The sequence below is a fragment of the Tyto alba genome, unplaced genomic scaffold (genome assembly GCF_018691265.1).
Source record: "Tyto alba isolate M040663 unplaced genomic scaffold, T.alba_DEE_v4.0 Super-Scaffold_27, whole genome shotgun sequence".
Taxonomy (NCBI): Eukaryota; Metazoa; Chordata; class Aves; order Strigiformes; family Tytonidae; genus Tyto; species Tyto alba.
In genome coordinates, this window is record NW_024881301.1 from 2676016 (window position 1) to 2697802 (window position 21787).

At 41.4% G+C, this 21787-nt stretch overlaps 2 protein-coding genes across 3 annotated transcripts in view; one reads left to right on the plus strand and one right to left on the minus strand.

Annotated features, from left to right (window-relative positions):
• The window catches only part of LOC104361458 (ethanolaminephosphotransferase 1), a 55359-nt gene extending 41271 nt beyond the window's left edge, over window positions 1–14088 (plus strand). Inside the window, exons 7-10 of the mRNA XM_042797850.1 lie at window positions 5880–5928; window positions 8050–8230; window positions 12097–12279; window positions 13429–14088. Coding sequence (XP_042653784.1) covers window positions 5880–5928; window positions 8050–8230; window positions 12097–12279; window positions 13429–13494 — 479 coding nt within the window. The 3' untranslated portion in view covers window positions 13495–14088. The remainder of the gene's footprint in view (window positions 1–5879; window positions 5929–8049; window positions 8231–12096; window positions 12280–13428) is intronic.
• A 3723-nt stretch (window positions 14089–17811) lies between these two features.
• MAPRE2 (microtubule associated protein RP/EB family member 2) overlaps window positions 17812–21787 on the minus strand; it is a 92326-nt gene continuing 88350 nt past the window's right edge. For both annotated transcript variants that reach the window (XM_033001148.2, XM_042797852.1), the window contains one exon: window positions 17812–19949. In XM_033001148.2, coding sequence (XP_032857039.1) covers window positions 19878–19949 — 72 coding nt within the window. In that variant the 3' untranslated portion in view covers window positions 17812–19877. The remainder of the gene's footprint in view (window positions 19950–21787) is intronic.

Below are 21787 nucleotides of genomic sequence, written 5' to 3' on the forward strand. Positions count from 1 at the left end.
TTATACAGCAGCCTGACCTTTTTTCAGTGTCAGAAAATGATTAGGAGGCCATGGTCAAATTATGAGAATTGTTTCTGCTTCGTATGAAAAGTCATTCTGTAGTGATTTCCTATAGTTCCCATTGGAAAGCGGCTGATGGTTCTGCCCTACTGATGGATAGTTCAATGATTAAACACTAAGTGATATGTTTTCAAAATGATGCTGCTCCAACAGGCTTTGACTAGCCTTGTTTGAAACGTGTGGTTAACATGAGTTGGCTTCTACATGTCTGTCACCAGTTTAACATTTATTAAAGCTTTGTTGTGACAGATTGTATGAGACTTTCTTGCAGTAAAGGGTGTGAAATGCTCACCTGTCGAGATATAGATATATATAGATATATAGATATAAAAAACAGTTGGGTTCATGTTTGGAGTAACTCATCTGAACCAGTCAGAACAATAACCCAGAAAACCCGAGCGCTGAAGGCCGGAGGCAGAGCAGTGTCACAGGATGCTAATTACAAGCGGGAATGGTTTCGGTGGTGTTGGCTGTGAGGAGTCATTTCACGGGTGGTGGGAGCCCCAGAAGAAAGTCAAACAAGGGAGTTCACCTGGCAGAGTCCTTCTGGAAGCCAGCCTGGTGTTTTCAAATAAAGGCACTGTTTCTCTGGTGCTCGATTCTTGCTGTGCCCAGAAAAAGAGAATGATGTGTACATGCTGTGTGACCAGGGCTACATCAAAGAAGCATCTACATCCATAAACTGATTTCTCAGTCTGTACTAAATCCCACAAAATGCTAATTGGTAGCTTACAGTTCAGTTTGAGAGAGATATATGCAGTGTGCACTTCCTTAGACATAGAAAATAAGCTATAAAATCAACAAGCATGATAAATGCATCCTTTTACTATCTTTATACTCAAGAAGTATCTTAGATGCTAAACACCCAAAACACACATCAACTTCGTGCATGAAGATAGTTCTCATGTTTACGCAGTGCACTTAATCCCTGTAAAATCATTTTATACTGCGCAGATCTGTTTGGGTGTATTTTTCATCTGCCCTTAAATTGCCTAATGTATTCAGACTTTATAGGCTCAAATAAATCTGAAAATTATACTCTTGTTTTCTAAGCTTTTTTCTTTCAATTACTAAGTGATTCTAAGTTTGCCGTTTCATCTAATAATAAAACTTAATTTTATAGTTAGTGGATGGCTCAACATGCAATTGTCTGTTTGCACAACCAGTTAAAAGAGTTGTCTTCTCAAGACATGCCTGAGAAAGTCACACTGTTCCATTAAAGCTGCTGTTCCAGTTACAAGTGCTTCTAAATGTTCACCTTTTGATGCAGCTTGCTTCCAGGCACTGATCAGTGTGCCAAACATTCAGTGTGTTTCATATTTTCATGTGTCTAGCTGCTCTAAATGTGGAAGAAATTTGAAAAAAAACATGGAAAAAGTATTTAAAGATTTTTTTTCAACCTAATATTGAGACCTAAATATTTTTATTGTTAATTTTTTGATCTAGTGGCTAAGAAAGGTAAATGATAACATCCCATTTCTCTAAAGCAAGCATTGACGATGATGAGTTATTAACATAGAAGTAGAGAGGCCAGGCAGTGTACTGAAGAAGGCCATGTGGAGGTGTGGGCAGTTGAAGAACAAGAGAGGAGGGTGGTAATATTTCATTGGTAGGCTGAAATGCAACTACAACTGCCTACCATTAAAGAGTTGATTTTTACTGAGCTCAACTTCTGCAATATGCCTGGGAGAAGGTCTACGCAGACCTCTTCAGTGCCTCCCAAATGGGAGGAATGCTCAAGGGAGTCTTTTTTGTGGGGGTAGCGTAGGAGGGATGGAAGGGTGCTTTCCCGAACAAATTCCTGCTGTTTCCAGTGTGGTATTCACCTAAAATTACATCCCAGTATTGCACTGACTCATTTTTGAACTTTTAACTATCAGGAAGAGCCAATTCTTAACAAATAATATTTCAGTGCTTTTCTTAGGACAGTTTAAGGATGGTTCACTTGTCAGGAACTTACCAACAAATGCGATTTACAATAGCAAAGGTGTGGAGAAGATAAACAGCTAAGATAAACATTGCCCTTCCTTTGAAGCAGTATGATTTGTTTAAAAATAGTGGTTTAGGTGTCTTAGCCACCAACTTGGAGTTGCTTCTTTATTTAGTGGTGTTTAGAGTCTGTGAAGTTTGGTGTGTTCAGGAACCTGGCTGCCTGTAGCAGGCTTTGTAGCTTTGTCTGGCTGCCGGCATGGGGCTCTTCTGTTGGTTACTGAAATAGCATTTTCCAGAACTGACAGTAGTGTCAGCAGTTCGTTTCTGGCCGTACCCTCTCTTTCTCTACAACGAGCAAGTCTGTATTTTGCAGAAATGCCTAAATTAGCTCAAGTACAGGAACCACACTACGTAACTGCACCCTGTCATGGAAACATAACCTGGCTGTCAGCAGGCCCTTGGTAGACTTCAGGGCATGGTTTAAGATGTCCTCATGTAACTAAACTTAAATACATTACTGTTAGTTTAGACTAACACTGGTGACAAATGTACCATGTTATCCATCACATGCCAGCTGTTTATCTGTTTTGTTTTTTTTTTTTAATTTGCTCAGCAATATCACAAAAGTAACATCTCAGAGTTTTGGAACTGAATTGGAAGGCACCAAATGAAATCTAAAGTTGTCACAAGAATTGATGGGAATTATCTTGTTGATCTCTTTTACATGCATGCACATATATAAAGATATGTATGTGCATGTGTGTGTATATATTTGTGTGTTTATAAATATGTATGTTTGTGTATATATATATATATTTGAAAAACAAGATATACCTTTATTTCTGACATGTCTCTAATCCTGAATTCTTGAACGCGTTGTTTTTGGTTGGTTGGTTTTTAATATGGACAAAATAATTCCTGATAAAGAGCTTTGCAAGTGCTTATATCACTGAAAATGGAGTCAAGATAGTGCAAGGCAGAGGACTGACCACAGGATTGTACCTAAATCCGAGGATTTGGGCTTGATACCTTCAGCCCAGCATGACACAAGAATTCCCTGTGTCTATCTGTGCCACCCATCTGTGCTTTAGTATTTCTGCCTTTAATACAGGCCTGTGTTCTTACAGCTGGGTTTCAGAATTTAAACCATCTGGAAAAGAAGGGAAAATATTAAAGCAGAAATTAGAAAATGCTGGAAGAGCAGTTATCCTTCTAATAAACACTTGATGACTTCTATTTTCTGTAATGGGTTAAAAACATCTAATACACTAAACTTGGGGGGGGTGGGGGTGGGGTGTGTGTTTAAATGATTTTAAAATAAAATCTGTGCTTTTAGGACATTAGGAAAAAAAAAAAAAAAAAGCTCCATCATCTACACTGGGGCAGTGCCTGGTGGCTGAGGTCCAGAGAGAGAGCAGTGAGTTTGCTTTCCAGGCTGCACCTTTTGTTCCCCAGACCAGCAGGGAATGGCAGCAATGCGGAAGCAGCAGTTCAGCTCCTGGGCACAAAGGGATCCTTAATGCCAATTAAAAAGCAGACTTAATGAGTACCAAAAGCAGCCCCCAAGCCAGGCCTCCTTAGCTAAAAAAAAAAGATGGGAAAGCAACATGTTGTAGGAAATGATGGAATTTTGAAAATCCCATAAGAAACAGGGGAACACCCTTTGTTTTCCCCACTGCATCCTCAGCTCTCACTTTGCAAAAAGCGAAGATGTATGAAAATATAGAGGAGTAACTGGTGTAACTGCCCCATTTGGAAAGTGGCTTTTAGCTAGCTGGGGGATTGTTTGTGGTCAGTGTGTTATTTCTAACTAAAATGGCACTTCATAAAAATAACAAATTGTTGGCAACCATTGGTCTTTGACTTCTATTTCTAGTTCTAGTCTCTATTTCTGTTCCTCTCGGTTGCTTTTCTCCTAACAAATCAAACTTCAGGATTGCAGCAGGAAATTTAGATTTAACCTCAAGAGTCAATGTTTTGTCTCATGTCTGCTCTAATGTGATACAGATGTTGGAACTGCCGTACGTAACTCAAGATTTTATTGAACTTGCCCTCCCTGCCTAATAGAAAACATAGCTAACCGGGGTGCACATTAAACACAGATCACTCTGAAGCCACTGAGCTTGTGAATTTTAGAAATATATTTACAAAATACTTGGGATATTACTTCAATTGCACATCCTTCAGCTGTCTGATATGGAGTTTCTGACATGGCAGAGAAGCAGAACTCTTTATCTTACTTGTTTTAGAAAGCAAAACCAAGAAGTAAACACATAAAAATGCAATACCTGAAATTATTTACAGGCTGGATATTCTTTTTTCCAATTCTTTGTTTCCTCCTCTTTAAAGATAATCAGAAAGACTGGAGAAACAGATTATCTATTGCATCCCTTTTTAACTTCTTCTGTTTTCCAAAAATCCTGATCTCCACTATTATTGCTTTTTTAAGTTTTCCTTCCCTTGAGTTGCCGCTGTGGCCAGAGTGGGCTAAACACTTGGGTCTGTCTTTGATGAGGACTGAATAGTAAACACTGACATTTCTCAGGACTCTGCTATGCCACATTAGCCCCAGTACAAAGTCATCTGAAATCAGTTCTTTCCTCTATTCGTTCCTATTTTTCCTTATTTCTAATAATGAGATTAAAGTTTGCTACTTTTTTGTACAAACCATACACTGTGTTTCTTAAATGAGATTTTTTTTTTTTTTTAAGGTAAAACCAGAAGGTTTACAACATCAAGGTGCTTTTCTTGCCCATAACAAAATAGGAATTACGTATTAATTTAGTGCACCAAAACCAATCCACATGCCTTTATGTAATATAAAGGCTGGGCAGAAATATGTTACCCAAACAGCAAACAGACCAGGGAAAAGCCCTCAATACACAGAAAGCGGGGGAAAAAGCCAAACCAAAACCAAAGAGCTCTTCAGGGCAACACAGAGATTAAAAAAGACGTACATATATTTTCACCTAGTTAGGCTGACTGATACTGTGACTTTTTTTGTGCAAACCTCAAACTTCCACTTCTTGCTGGAGGTCGTCTTTGGCCCTTGTGTGGACCCAGTGTATTTTGGCTGTGGGTGTATGGCGGGGTACAGGTGGGTTTTCAGGCAGCTCTAGGGCTGCTGGCAGCTGTGTTGGTAATACCAGCAGAACTGCAGCTAGACACAGCATTAGCAAAGGCAATTCCTGGTCCTTTGTGGGTTAAAGCTGAGCTCCAAAAAGGTCACAGCTGCATTAAAAAAAAACCAAAACAAAACAAAAACCCAACAGTAAAAAACCTCGCTTATTCAAATGATGGCTGTATCATGAAAAATAATTAATTTCCACTATTGTATTAGCAAAGCAGATCACTAGTTGAACTGTTGTATATTGAACTATAAACTGGTTATTTTCCCAGTAATGTGGGCAGCCCTGATTGAGGTTAATTGTCTTTATATATGCCATTGGAAGACTTTTGGTGTCAGACCTGTTTTTTTTCTACATAAACAGAGAGCAGCTCATGCAAAACGGGGCTGTGATCTTTCTTGGGTCCAGCAGTGGACAATCATTGATTGGACAATTATATTATTAATTAGTAATTATGACAAATAACTGATCCTACCCACTAACTCCATCTGAATTTTAAAAATTCTTTAGGGTCTTGTCACTTACTACACAAGGAAATCTGTATCAGCAACTGTTTCTAGCAGCTAACTTTTGGAAATATGAGGAAGGTTTTATTACTGCCTAAAGCCTCCTAACTCAGTTCATATCCTGTAAAGCGTACAGGAATACCAAATAATTTTTTAAAACATCATACTAGTTCTGTTATCATATGAGAAAACTCTGAGGTTACCAGTGTAGCAGGACTGCATATCATTACATATGAATCTTTTTCTCTTCCAGGCTTCAGTTTATTTCTTTCATTTCCACAAACACTATACAACATTCACAGGTAAGTTAATTAATATTAAATAATTTCTATCCCCTCCCATTTAATTCTGTTTATTTAATAATTTCCTCACTTGAGAAATAAATGTAATGCTTGAAGTAGCCTAGCTGCTTTCAGCCAGATGCTGTCCTGATAATGTAGTAATTCTGGTAAGTTTTCAGAATCTGACTGGTTTCTTTTCCATGTTTACAACTCCTCTCCTTTTCCATTCACTTGCCATTCTCCAGGCAGTCTCACATGGGTCTTGCACAGGAAACTGATGGAAGCTCTGTAGTTACAAACACTGCATTTCATCTGCAGTCAAATGTGATTTGTAACTTCTACTTGCGCTAGGTAAAATTATGTATCTGGTCATCCTGCACTCTATGAAGTACTTTATTGTCTTCCAGATGCTTCTGTAAAACTCTCCTCTGTATGAAGCCTGCAGATAATTGCCATCAGACACAAGCTAGGCAGGTGGCAAGCTGTGATTACATCTAAGAGCTGGCTTGCTGCACCTAGGAATTTTATGCATGGCTAGTTTTTACTCCATGGCCTATTTTTATTAATGCTGCTTGCCTTCCACTAGTATTTGTTAGCTCATTTCACTCATCTGTCACATCAGGTCTCTCAGGTCCTAATTGTCCTGGAGGAGGGACTGTCACCTCCTGTCGTCAGGAACCAGTGGAAATTTGTATTAACATTTATGTTTTGGAGACACTGTAAGACAATAACACAGTGCTCCTACACAGCCTCTTTTCATGTTGCAGTACTCAGTGTAGTTAATAAAAGCATTATTTGTTTGTTTGGGGCGGGAAAGTGAAGAGTCAGGACATGTGGGTCAGGGAAGGCTGAGGGCCTGCAGAACAGCTGAGCTTTGGGACAGGGTGCTGGGAGCAGCAGCGGGAGGGGACTGGGGACCAGTGGTGCAAGGGACTCTGGTTCGGGGAAGACTGGGAGGAGGAGGACAGCACCTTGGGCATTGTCAGTCCCTGGCAGACTTCTCTTTAGTCTTTTCAAGTCATCATCCAGCATAGTTTCTCTCAAGCCTTCCAGTGGGTTTGTCGTTCCTCTGAACAGAAAAGCACAGTAATTTTAAACATCCAGTCAGGTTTGCTTGACAGTTGCACAAGCAAGCTATTTGGTGATGAGGGATTTGAGTTTTTCCAATCATCTCCTCTCTTTCTTCATCATGCTGCCTGTTCTCAGTTGCTATTTTGTCAAAAGAATATTATTTTTTTGGAATGACAAAGATATGTATTGGATTTTTGTCTAGCTGTTTCTATGAATACAAATGTTCAGAGATTTTAAACAAGATATTTCCCAGAAACACTTCAAACACAGAATTACTCTTCTGAACTGTTGGTATGAATAAATGGTTTAATGGTAGTGAACGTTAGTAAATTAAACCTCCTACTCCTTTTATAACCTCTCAATGAGTTTTTCATTTGTGAGAAAGATGCAAGGTAGAGAGATGCAAAAGCTATTGATCTTACAGTTACCTTTTGCCTAGTTGATGGAAAATATAATAATTTACTACCTTTAATAGTACTACCTTTAAAAGACAGCTTAAAATATCCAAGAAAATACACTGCATCATTAATTTTCCTGTACTCTAATTAGCAAAAAAAGCCTCTCCTTTAGGCTGTACTTTGGCAACGATACAGGATTGTCTAGCAGCATCACCTCTAGACCTAAACAGCAGCAGTGCCTGCCAGCCATGTGCTTGACTGTGTTGCCACTGAAAACATAGTGCATATTGGCTGAAGTCATTTCATGACTCACGTCAGAAGTTTCATCCTCAGAAAAATACATAGTTGGAATTCACAGCAAGCCTGCACGCTGTGAATTTGGATGACAACTACAACAATGGAGTTACTGCAGCTCACTGTGTGTGTAATGATGAGCTGGTGAAGCTGACCAGAAGCTATGTGAATAAAACTATATAACTTTATGCCAGAAATAAATGTTACTTGGGTATCCTACAATTTCTCATGAGGTATCTGGGTGTCTAGCACGTTTGCACAGGTGGTTGTGCTGCAAGATGAATTCTTAAGCTGAGTTTAGGCTAGAGTTTGAAGTTACTATGTGGAATGAGAATGGATAGATTTCCTTACGCTGTAACATAATTTTATTTATTTACAGAGCACACTTGAAGAAAACACTGAAGAATGATTCTTTGTATGAAGGACTCCTACCTCTTGTGTCACCTCTGTTGCTGTTCATTCTTCTTACAGTCTGGGTGGTTTTATCTCCAAGCAACATATTAGCAAAGCAACCAAGATTGTTCTTATGGATGGTTGGGGTTGCCTTCTCAAATGTTATTGTAAGTATGTTTGTGGTGGTTGTATTATTTAGAGATACCTTTCTATTTTTACATGAATAAGCAGAAGGGAACAGAAACTGTAGTTAAAAGCAAAATCACCTGCCATTCTACCTTGGTGCTATCCTCTCTCATATAAAAACACATGACAGCAGTTGTCTGGACTAGCGACACGTACAGTACTGCAATACCTACTCTACCACAGCATAACATTTTTATGAGGGTTCTTTTTTTGTCAGGGTTTTTCCAACAGCCTTGGGGAGGCCTTACTTCCAGAGATAGAACAGATATTCCCCAACACGTAGGCAGAACTGGAGACTTCTCTAAAGTAAAAGAAAGCTCAACACAGGCACAGATGTACCAGCAACAGTAGAGTGGTTGTAGCCTTCCCCTGCTGTTGGGCCCGTTAGTGTGGTACATGCATTCCTGTATCCTGCAGTTCAGCTGATCCCACATTTTCCCTTCACTGTTCCGAATAAGGCCGTATCACTGACAGCATTTTTTAGGGAAAGATGTGAAGAGATGCAGGGGCCTTGCGATAGCTCTCTTCCCACAGATTAGTTTCTCCTATTCCACATCATTGTAACCAGTTTCCCCCTTTTAATGCCTATGAGGCAACATAAACCTTAGTGAAGTAACAACATGGACAGCCAGACAGTAGTGCTGAGCACTGCAGTTAATCCAGAGTTTTAACCTCTGGAGGAGGCCCTTTGCCATCTTTCTTGCAGCCAAGAAGAAAGATGTTCCTCCAGTTAATGCTAAAATACCCTAAAGGAAAGCGCCAATTATCATTTTAGGAAGACAGTCTCCAACACCATCTAAAATTGTGTCACTGAGCAACACTGCATCGAATTTAAAAGGAGAAAGTCTTGAAGTGCCTTGCATTACAAGAGAGATCTTTGAAAATGCGGGATTTTAAAAGAGAAAGCATAACCCCGCTATAAAGTTGTATTGAGGAACACAAAAGAAATTATAATTGTAGTGTTTGTTAATGTATCCTATAAATGTACTTTTCTGAGGGGCACAAGTAAAACAGTTCCATCTTAAGGACTTAAACTCAGAAAAGTTAGGTTATTTTCAGATGTATAAGGTTTATTGGATGCATTTTTCCTTATCCAATATACCCCCTTTCCTTAAGAGAACAATGCAGACTCCTGAGAAATACAATTATCTCATACCAGTGGGGAAAAGTGCTTTCAGAGTTTGGCAAACAACAGGTTCTGCTTATATGTCTTAACCAACTGATAGCAATTGTGGTAGGATGCTTGCAGAAGAAAAATAGTAAAGCAAACCGAAAGTTTCTTTGTAGACTGTACTTCATTAGACACTGAGTGCAACGCATATTCTTCAGGCCTTGTTTTTTATTTTAGTGAAACATCTACTGTGGTGTTAGAGGTTTGTGTGAATTAAATATGTATGCATGTTAGTGGAAATTGTTAACATTTTAAAAGCAATCATTAAAAATGTATGGGTGTTAGTTGGAATTTATAACATTTTAAAAATGAAAAACAAGCCTGTATTTCCTTTCACCTCCTCTGGTCCCTTATATACACACGATTCCTCCAGCATCTGAGTAAGGCTTGTCATGGCAATGCTTTTCTTCTCCATGATAGTCTGACACACTGGGTTTCCGTTATCTGTTCTGTAGACTGCAAACTGCAATCCATGTTTCTCTACCTGCCAGTATCTTGATCTTCTCATGCCTTTGACAACATATTTAGTTGCTCAGCAAATCCCCTGGCCTAGCCGCTTGCTCTCAGACCTGGCCTTGCAGCTGTGCAGTGTCAGGACAAGTAGGGAAGGTGATGGCCTCCTGGGAGCAGGCAGAAAGACAGGCTTTTCCCAGCATTTTAGGATAACCTAAGGACAAAAGGCCTCCAAGGCCTAAAAAAGGAAAGCTGCTTATCCATGAGAGGAGGACTTCTTTCCCCAGTCCCCATGGCCAGCAGCGGGACTGCCTGTGGGTTGACCACCCCTCTTGCCAACCTTGGTTTGAGGTTTGCTCGTAGGGCAACTCTCAGAAATATCTGGGTCTGGGGCAAATCACCACGGGGCACAACTGTGACAGCTCCCACTTAGGGAGCCCTTAGAGGCACGTGTTTGAGGCCAGGAGGAGGGGACAGAGTGGGTAAGTCTCACGAGTGGGGACCTTCAGCCATCACCGCAGCAGGAGCGTGGTGGCCGGCTGACGAGCAGGGGCAGCTCAGCCTCAGGAGATGCTTCATGAGGAACCTCCCAGGGGAGACGGTAAGAGAGGAGATGCTGAGGAGTTACCGTGGGGCACAAACCACAGCTGCCAGAGGTTTAAATGCAGCGGGGCCAGGGTAGCATTGCAAGGTGTAGGCGAGTGGGATGGAAAAGCACATAGCATAATCCCACAGCCTTCCTTTTCTTTCCTGTCTGCTTCTCCAGACTCCAGCACATTCATCTCCTAATGCTGTTTTTGCCTCACTTGTAGTGTGAGTCAGTGCTTCAGGACCAGGGGGGAACGAGAAATTGAGGGAGGAGCGCAGAGCATAGTCCATTTTGCAGTCCTATGATACGCTGAAGGTGAATTGCTCCAAATCTTAATAAGCAACTTTTATGAAAAATGGAGTACCGTATTGAACATGGTATAATAATGGTTTAAAACAATGTGAAATCCAACCTCTGGACAGGTGCAATTATTCAGCCAGAAAAATTATAGCCTACAGATTGCTTTAGCAATTTTTAATGCCCTCTGGAGTGATTCCCAAAGGACTCATAAAAGTAGCGTTAGTCAAAAAATTCATAGTTAATACTGATAATGCATTGTTAGCAAAAGTATTTACATTAGGTACAAATGATTACTTCTTGCATTATTGAATGTTAATTATTTTTTCATGGTTTATTTTTGCATTCTTCAGCTTCCACAGCACAGACAGTAAAGCCGGTATTTTCTTCCCTGTGGTCAGACTCCTACTGCTGCTGTTATAAGATTTCAGGCACTGCACAAGGACTGAATTTTTTATTCTTCTACTCTTTTCAGGATACATAAAATCTATTTTTAACTACATTTAAATTTTGAGCGAAACTTAAATCGATAAAGTATTTCAGATATGCTTAAATTCTTTATTTTTTGTAAAGGGCATGGTGAGCATGAGACACATTTCTTAAGGAGTCTAAACCAGGTAAAACACTTAGGTGTGCTTAACTGGTTTTAAAAATCTCAGCTTAAGTGAATTCAATTCATTACATTTCAAGAACTCGGTAAAATTAAACAAATTGCTTTTAGTTAAACCAGGCACCATATATTCATTTTTTTTCTGCCATTCTGAGTGGGATCCCTTTCTCTGGGCCCCCAGCTACATCTCTAGGGAGTCCACTGCCATGATCAGGCCAAGAAAATGGTGGTTTAGTACATGAAGGAGTTTTAGAAAAGAAAAACAGGATTTAAAAGTGGTATATATTACCTTCTCTCCCTTCTATACAATGAACCAGAATACATGTCTGTCACACCTTGCGACTAAAATACCAGTACGCTGTCCAGTGATTAAGTGGTGTTGAGATCACAACTTCACGAGCCTGTGTGAAGGCATGAGGTGTCAGACACACTCCCCTTCTGTGAAGATGTGCTTCAGCTTATAAAGCAAGGCCTGTCAAAACACCGTCTCCAGAAAAGAAGTGTGTATTTTAAATTACTTGTAACAAAGTCCTCTAAGACTCACAGACAATGAGGTACAAAGGTGTATCTGTAGTAGTTATCTCACCAGAAACAAGCCCTGTTTTGAACTCTAGCCTTGTTTTCCCCTCATAAAAGCAACCCACAGAGAAAATGGATGTACTTTTCCCTCAGTACGTCACTCCGGACTGACCCACTGCTTTTCACCTGGCACTTTTTGTTCCAACAGTGCAAGGTGATCATCTGCCAGATGAGCAGCACCCGGCCAGAGCTTTTCCACTGGTTCCTCTTCCCTCTGGCGCTGGTGGTCTATGCAGCCATCTCCGGGCTGTTGGGCTGGATGGAAGAAGTGGTGCTCACCGTGTTCACCGTGCTGGTCACGGCCGCCCACGTGCACTACGGGGTCTGCGTGGTGAGTGGGCATCTCCAAAGCAGCCACGGGAGAGCTGCACTGGGGAACAGTTTCTATGCTGTCTAGTTGGGGCAGTAGCCAGGAGTCTGAATGTTCAGTTACGTTTTGCTTGGTTGGTTGTTTTTTTTTCCCTGTATATTGTTTTATTTAGTCTAAAGTTTAAAAAAAAAAAAAAGTTAGTTTACTACAGGCGGTGCCTCTTTGCAACTTCAGTGACTTGAATTATTCCAATGTAGCTGACTGATTCAGGCTTTAAACACATCATAATCAAAATATTTATGGTCTGGTTTTATATACCAGTTGGCCCACATCATGAATCCTCCCACACCTTTTCCCCTTCTTCCTGAGGTTATTTGGCTGAAAAAAATTAGGAAGGTAAAATGCAAAGTGAAATGAATAGAATTCATAAAATAGGGTTAACTTGACTTTGAATCTGCAAGCAAAATAGTATTACCAATTTCTAATCTTTTCTTGACCCTCTATTAGCATATCTCAGGCTGGAGATGAGAATGGTTTCCTAGTTCATTCAGTCTTATCAGCGCGCTTTTGTGTCTGCTAGATATCAGTTTTGTCATTTATTGTCATCATCTGAATTACTGCTTAAGTTCATTTTTCCTCAGTTAATGCCCTTTTTTCTGAAGAGCACTGTCAAATAATCCTTAGGAAAATGTCTTAATGGGGGGTTTGGTTTCAGGTAAAACATCTTATATGGCAAAGATCTCATTTCACAAGGATTTGGTCGGCACTCTTTTAAGATACACTACTGGGATGTAAGGATGTCTCTTCCTGCCTTTGGAAGAGGCCTTTTGGCAGCAGATATTGGCATTGTAGTAGATTTTACCCCAGCATTGATATGGGCCAGTTGGCGGAGGTCAGAGTGGAAATACCTGGTCAAAATTCACTATTGATCAAGAAGGCCCAGCTCCATCACAGCTTATGTCATCTGTGAATCTGGTCTGTAGTGATTTAACTTCCCATCAGGGTGCTGCAAGAGGAGAGTAAAGAGCACAGCTCTCTTGCCTGAATACTTGTAGGTCCCCAAGTACGTGAGGACTGTGGTTGGGTCCTCCCCATTCTGACTGGGAGAAGAGACAGTGAATTGTGAAGCACATACAAAACCGTTTGCTAATCTTCATGATTTCTCTTTAGGGGAGGCAGCTGAGTGAGCACTTGAACATTTACATCTTTTCCCTGAAGAAACGTGTCCAAGAATAAACACCTGCACTATGGTCAGACTGTAACACTTGTGGAGATTCACAGCTCTTCTGATGTGATAAATAGTTGCAAGTAATCTGATTAAAATAACCAAAGAATAGAATAGTCCAGCTATCCAAACCACTGCGACAATGAGCTATGCAGCAAGACGCTTCATCTCAGAGGAAGATTCCCGTCCAGCAGAGAAGTGGTTACCAAGTTGTTCCGCTGCTAATATTTATTTACTTCACTAGTGCTGTGTCACTACTCTCACTGAAGCTTTTGTCTTCCTCCTTCTCGCCGCTGTGTCCAAAGTCCTGGATAAATCCATGCTGGGTTACATGAGATCCTTGAAGATGTATAACCACTACTGGCTTTGCCCAGCCTAGTCACCAGTGGGACCCTGGCAGTGCAAACCCCCCCTCTATGTCCTTCCCACTCAGACATCTGCGCCTGCTTCATTTTCCATATTTATTTTATCACAACTCATTTCTTCCATACGACCTCCTGAAGTGCTTATGCACATTCAGTCTTTCCCTCACCTCAAATGAATGTGTGAAGAAAAGAGAATGAGCTCAGAAAGCTATGGGTACAATAAAGTATTTTTGAAACAAACGATTTTTTTTTTGCCCAGCACTAAGACAAGTTTCAGCTGACTGCAGCTGTCAGAAATGCAGGCTCCATACAGCAGCAGCTGGCCTGGCCTTTATACGTATTTTCTAGTAACAAGCGTATTGTTGATATTCCAGTAACAACAAGCGATATACCCTACAAAGGTAACCAGCTGAGAATAAATTTGGCTGACAAACCTTTGAAGATTCTCATATTTCACTGCAAAAGTTAGTCAAACCTCATTTATGAGTGCAAAATGCTAAGCAAATAATTGTTTGCCTGTATGCTTGAAACAAATTATTGTGGGTTTAAATAATGACAAAAAAAAAAGAAAGGGGCAAGAAAAGGTTTTTTTTAAACATTACATGTTTGCATGCGGATGTAAACTGCTCACTTCATCTATAATACATGTAGGTTTTCTGCGTGCCTTGGAGGAAGCAGTTGGAATTTGAGTTTCATCTCTTCTCATATGCTGCCCTAGCCAGAGGGACTTTGTGGCCTTGAAGCTCTAATGAAACAATCTGTCCACTTTCCCCAAGGTAAGCATTAGATTACATTTCTTGCACAGAGGGATGTGATTGACGGACTGGCATGTTTATTAACTAGTTAACCATCTCACTTGGCAGAAGCAGGGCAGAAGTGTGGTTGTTGAGCTGCTGAGCCTTAAGTTCACCATTTTTCAGTTCTTAGACCATTTCTCTGACTTTAGCACCAGCCTGGTCATTTTTTCCCCAGTTAGCATACCCTTACATCAGTAGCTCCTATTAATATTTTCAGCTGAGCACTGACTAGTCATGTCTTCATGAACAGCTTCAAGTTTGTACCGCCTGTTACCATAGTTGACCTACCACATCAGTAGGGCTGATTTTTGGCACGAGGGTCCAACCCCCCCCCCCCACCGAACATCATCCTGCAATCACAGCTCAAGCAGCTTAAGGCTGGAGTTAGGCAGAAGACACAAATCATCCTGTTAATGCTGGTTTGGAGATTTTGCCGAGAGCCCTGCAGGGAAGGGAGGCTCACGTGTGGTCCAGCTCCAGGGCTGCAGCTGGAGCAACGAGAGGCACCTTCCAGCCTTCCTCCCCGCCAGCGGGGTGGCTGTGCCCTTGCCCTGCATGATGCCCAAGGAGCTGGAGTCTCCATGGAGGTGCTCCCTAACTGCCCCAGGGCTCGCTTTCTCTCTCTGAGCAAGGCTGATGGCTGTGTATTTAACGAGGGTTGCTAAAAAAGGCAGTTCTGACTGAAGAGGAACAATGAGTTTGAGGTAGGCAAGCACCCAGCAATCTCACTGAAGTTAAATATTAACATGAAGTTAAATATTAACATCTGATACCAGATACACTGCCACAAAAGTCTTACCTATTTAAGCAGTTTGTGTTTAACCCATCCATCAAAAATATCTGTAGGAAGTCCTGATGAGAAAAGAATTAGAACACAATAAACTGGGTTGAATGTGGTTGTACTGGAGGAACTCTGTTGACAGGCTTCCCTTGTCCCGCTGTCTTGCACTTGTTTATGAAACAGTTGGAAATAAGGGAATTTGTCACAGAAGCGACACAATTTGACTGTAATAGAGTGTTTTGAAATATTTCATTAAATGAGATTATAAAACCTGAACTGCCACAACCCGCCTGCACTTGTACCTTTCTAAAGAGAAGTACAGTATCGCTTTTAAAGGAAATTAAGCTCCAGCCAGGTTTTTCACATTCTACAGGAAGACATGGCAAATAACTTTCTTTTTCCTTTTTAAATCAACTTGTCAATACAATCTCTATAAAGACAAGTACAGAACCAGATCACGTATTGCACAGTGTATATATATTGAATTGTTAGCCATCTTGGATGGTAACTGGTTCAATGAATGGGAATAAAAATATGTTGTTCATAGGAAAGTATTGTCACGTATTTATTTTGCCAAGTTAGATAATGGTATGTGGATGACCTAACAGTCTAATAAATTTTTTTGTCACAACGTTGTGGCAGAAAGTTTTCAACTATTTGAACTGAAAAATAGATAACTTTTTTTTTTTTTATGCTGTTGAGCATTCACACTAGCCCAAAGACACGCCTCCTCCCTAGTCTTATGAAAAGCAAATAAAGTAGCACTGCTCTCCCAGGTCTGAGGGCCTGGGCTGGAAATGGGCTACTCTGGTCCTGGCTTCATCCTCCCCACTCTACCAGAAACCTTCCCTAAGCAGGGCTGGGCAGTGGCTCAGCCTCAGCCCTAGGGGTGCCTGGGGGCCCAGGCTGACCTCTCCGTGGTGGAACACAACCAGGTAGCCTCAACCCAGGCCAGAGGGAAGTCCTCGCCCGTGGCTCAAAGCCCTGGAGGTTTAGCAGCAACTACTGCAGCAACATTGCTCATGCTGAAACATACCAGAGCTGTGAGAATTACAATGAAGTTTTCCCCCCTTTTTCTCCAAAAAACTAATGTTTTAGTCTAAAACATAGGTGGCTTTTAGGTACTGAACTGAAGATTCATCCCTGGCTAACGGGACATCGCAAGAAAAAGTTCACTGGGAGCTTCCGTGCCCTTGCTCTACTGCCCTCTTCACCTCCTGTCTGCTGCCAGTTTTGATTTTGCTGTATCAAAACTGAGATAGGTACAACAAGAGACTTAGTACTCTGAATTTGAAAAGCATTTACTATAAATAAGAATGTTCTATTTACATGCACATAGCTACATGCATTTTCTTCTTTGATTTGTAGAGGGGGATACTGTTGCTGAGCTCTTGGGGAAACATACTACCTACACACACCGAATAAATGAACTTTCTTTTTTTAAAGCAGCTGCCTTTTTCTTCCTGCTCCCGTATGTAGTCGCTAATAAAACAAAAGGATGTATTTAAAACAGAAAAGTATTTTTTCAGAATGTTTTGAATAGTCTCTAGAGCTAGACAGATTTTAACATATATTTTTTTATTAAATATGTAAAAAGATAAACGCAAGTCAAGTTATTCACATACTCAGACAAAAATCTACTCTACCATGCGACAATTTGTGGATAATGTAAAATGACTGATACATCTGAATAAGACTTTTTTTATCTATTATGTCATTACTTATCTATTTATAATTAACAATACATATGTTTACATTCCTTTCAGTTTACATTTAAGATATAACCAAAGCTTTATGGTGTGCTATTTAGTAAAGGTAATTACAAATGCATATTAAAACCATAACGGAAGAATGGGTTACTCACAGGGGGAAGGGGCAGAAGGACAACTCTTTCCCCTTTCAGAGCATGGCTCTCCCCTCAGCACAGCCCATTTCTAGCGCCCACGAGGTACTTTACTGCCCCAGCTCCCTCCGACAGCCACTTCCCCCTCGATACAAGCAGCGAGAGGGCTGCGGTCCTCAGACCAGGAAGAGCATGTGAGGAATTTCCAGGAAATGAAGTTCATCTTCTCTAAAATCTTTTAAAAATGTGCTTCAAAGAGAGGAAAGGAGAGAGGCGCAAACAGCCTGGCTATGAACCCTCCGGGGAGCTCCGCAACCCAACCGCTTGCACCTTGAGAAAAACATTTTCTTTTGAAGTGCTCTCCATGCATCTGCTCAAGCATGAGCAGAAGGATGAACGGCAGTAAGCAGAGACCGGTGCTGATGACATTATGTTTAGAAGCCTGGATCCCAAAACTCCTTGCCCCAGCAGAAATCCCGTGCAGGCTAACGGACATTCTGGAGACTGGAAAAAATTAGTAACTGCTCTTCAGTTCAACAGTATTAGGAAGAACTACCGTTTATTACAATGACAATTGTAATAAGTACATATGTTCCAATAAACACAAATACAACAAAAATGACAATTCCCCCATTTGTGGTGATTCTTGGAAACGCTCATTTTGGAATAATAACACATTTTTATAAACCAGACCTTATTCGTAACCAATCGAAATGGGAAAGCGTTGGCCTGCAGGTTGTGGTACTCTCCCTTCATCGCCAGGTGGGACGTGAGGTCAGTGCTGGAGGCAGGGCCGGGGAACCTTCGGTCCGCAGGGTCCAGAAACTTCTGCTGGGCAGGGGGGAGCGACCAAGGAACTGCAAATGCCTGTTCTAGTGATTAACAGTATTGTATATGTTGTCGGTGGTTCAACACAACAACAGGGATTCTCACATTTAACTGAGCCACTTAGCTGAGAAAGATTGATTAGGAACAGAAAACTGCGCATGCTGGGGATTGATTAATTGAAAAACTTTCTACGGAAGCGTAAGTTGGGAACTTATGTTTTAGGAGCCTATGAAGGTTTAAGAAGATTTAGCTGTTCAACAGGCTTTGGAGTTTTTCAGTGACTGCCGACTGGGTTGGGACTTCCATGTTACCTGCTAAGTCAGCATAACAATCCAGAATTAAGAAAATCAAGTAAGAGACCAAGAATACCAAGCATTAAATATTCAGGGCGACTACAGCGCGCAGTTTTATGAGAAAAATAAGGAATGCTTTACATACTTCAAGATACCTCCGTTTATAAAATACCATCATTTAGAACAGGGCGATGGGACCACACTGGAAGGGAACTGCAGACATCTCCGGGGCAGCTGTGGTTCTGCACCGTGCCGGCCTCACCCGAGGAACGTCAGCCAAGCGCAGAACCGGCTCCGTGTCCCCTTGTCAGCTGGTCCCCCCTCCGGCGTGCGCTCTCTCCCCGGGAGGACTCCTCACTGCCTCTCCGGGCTCTGGAAGCAGCCTCAACACCCGCGAGGTGTCCACCACCCACTTAAAGGGAATTTGGGTGGGGCTCGGGGCTAGTGCTGTTGCTGTTTCTTTCCTCATGCCTTGCACTAGCGAGGAAATTTCCGTCTTCCATACTTGTAGGGCTGGGGCAGCAGAAGCGGGGGAAGGATAGGAAAAATAAATGGCTGGCCTACTCTGTCCTCTTCTGAGGGATGGGAAGACAAATATGATGGCAGTGATCGTGTCCTGCAGCTACACTTGCGCCAAGGAGATTTCTGTCTTCCATCAGCACTGAGCTCTGCAGAGGCAGAGCTGCGGCTGGAGGCTGGGACTGGATTCCTCAGGAAGGAAGAAAAGCTGGGAAATGGCTATTGACTAGTCAGGAAACTGGGAGGGTTTAAAAAAAAAAAAAAAAAGTGGGTGTCTGTTCCTCCAGAAATAAGCCAAAAAACATACCATGCAGCTTTCTAACAAGCTTTCTAACACAGGGGTTTAAATCTCTCCTAGTGAAACAGATGCTCTGCCTTCCATTTTGTGAAGGCAGGAAAAGAATAAACGTGAGCAACACGAGCATTTTCCTCCACAACACACCTCATCGTTATGGCTTGAGTATGACTTCCACTGTATCCATTTATTCCAATTGTTCGATCAAATTTATGCCCCAAGGCAGATGTACTAGAAAACGCGAAAGCACCACAAAGTGAGAGACACAGCTAGTGGTACGGTACTTCTTGCCACACAAAATGCCAATATAAATATGTTAGAACAAGTTACAAGTGTATCATACTTAAGACAAAAAAGAAAAAAAAAATAAATATATATATTTTTTTAAAGAGCAGAACAAATCTCAAGCAGCCAAGTGGTGAAGTTGCAGTGATGTACAGTAGGTGATGTAGCCCTACAACCTCTTGGGAAGATACACTGAAAGAAGACGTCTGCAAATGCATCTTGGCAAAGTATGGGTACAGAATGCAGTGGCTGGCTGGCACTCACTATGGTACATAAATGTTAATGGCAGACTGGGAGTGAACTGATTTCAAGTTTGAGGCCGCACATGTTCCATTCTCCAGAAGAAAGTTCTCACACAAAATGAAAATTGTCAGAGACGCTGGGTGAGTCAGTACTCCTCCTGCTGCTGGGGCTGTTCATGGACTTGCTCTTCACCTTCATGCTCTTCTGTGTGGCTCTCCTGAAGAATAAAAAGACCCGAAAACATTCTTCAGCAGAAAGCATTCTTCATATACTCTTCCCCTGCAATGCTCACCGTAGCCTAAAGCTTAACTTCTAATTTTCATGCACATAAATATAAAATTGAGCTGTTACCTGGGAAAAGCAGCACCTTGTAATAATACAATAAAATTTATTTACTTTGCTTTTAATTAATGCATACACAGTACTGATACTGCCCCAGAAAAAGTGTCAGTTTTCAACATCACTGAGTGTTAACTGCTCTGGTAAGTGAGCATTTTGAACAGCTAGACAGTTAGATGCTGTATCATAGCATCCTGATGTCCCCCCATTTTCAGTTTGTCCAAGGATTTCTGAACCTGTCTGCTGTAGTTTTCACACAATCTTCGCCCTCGGTTTATACCACTAAACGGACAAGACACTTTTGCTATCACCTGCTTTAAAAATTAAACTCAGCCTCCTTTTTGAGGTCAGACATACTACTTTCCCCAAATAATAAGCCCATGCCAACATAGACCAGAGTTCAAAGGTTATCAAAACCAGTGATTTGTAGCAGTATCCAGAAAATATAACCAGAAAGACTTATAAACACATTTTCTTTGAAAAAACTGAGTCAATATTCATTGATTTATAGAGCAACTGCTAAAAGCACTACGCGCTAATAAACACTTCCCTTTTGCAAATGGTCAGTATGCACAGTATTTTTCGTAGCTGTTTCTCTGAATATATGTTCCCATTGGGAGAAGAATCCCTGACCAAAGGGAAGGCTGGATCCTCACTGCAGGTGATACCAGTTTCAAACAATCTCCAGTTTAGAGACGACAAACCTGGTATGTTGAGTTGGCCTGGAGGTATCAGAGCTCAAAAAGTCTGACTGACTTAGAGCTGCACTTAATGGGAATACAGAAGTAATCTTCTGATTACAGAAGTAATCTTCTGTATTCCCGTTAAGTGCAGCTGCATTTACAGCTTTCCTCTCAAGTGGCTTCCATCTTTTCAGATGTGTTTGCTGAAAAGATCCCCCACATCTACTCCCTGCCCTGCATCAGTAGCACTCTGCTGTAGGCAGCTCCAAAGGAAAACACTTTTCCAAGACACTGAGCTGCCATTCAAAGTGCAGCATCACTGACACGGTACCTCTGCAGAACTCGCCTGGCTCCCAGCAATTTCCATTAGAAGCAAGTGGCTTGAACAACAAACTTTAACAATTTGATACTGCTAAGTTTTCAAATTCGAGGCAAAAATTAAAAGAAAAGTGAGGCCATAATTTGAGTTTCCCCAGAACAGTTCAGAGCAGCTTATGCAATAAGAAAATTTCCCTCTGGCAATAAAATGTTAATATTTCTAAAGGGCAAGAACAGGAGAATAAGGTTCCTAACATATGCTGATACAAAGGAGATACTCAGCTGTTTGCCACATACAGAAACAGCCAAATTTCAATTGAAAGCAAGCTTTCTATCACTGAGGTGGTATTTTCAGGTAGAAGCCACACATGTCAGTCAGGACAATTGCAGTTTAGCACCTGATGGCCCCTTGGAGGGAACGATGCCCTTGCTACATAATGTCAGAACAGCTTTTTGCAGAGTACCTAAAAATCACAGCTTCTGTGATGGGCTGCAAGGGTGCGAGACTTGCAGAGAACAGGAGTTCCACAGAGAGAAGCTGGCAGCTGCGAGAACGTGACCCTGCCTGACAGGGTGAGCAGACTGAAGCTTGCTTAGCTGCGGTTTGCTATGTTCCCTTAACCCCATCTATCCTGACCATCCTCGTGCGTTGAGGTGACCTGCCCTGGAATGCACCTGCTCCGTAGGCTCTGTGCATGTGGGAGTTTATGAGACA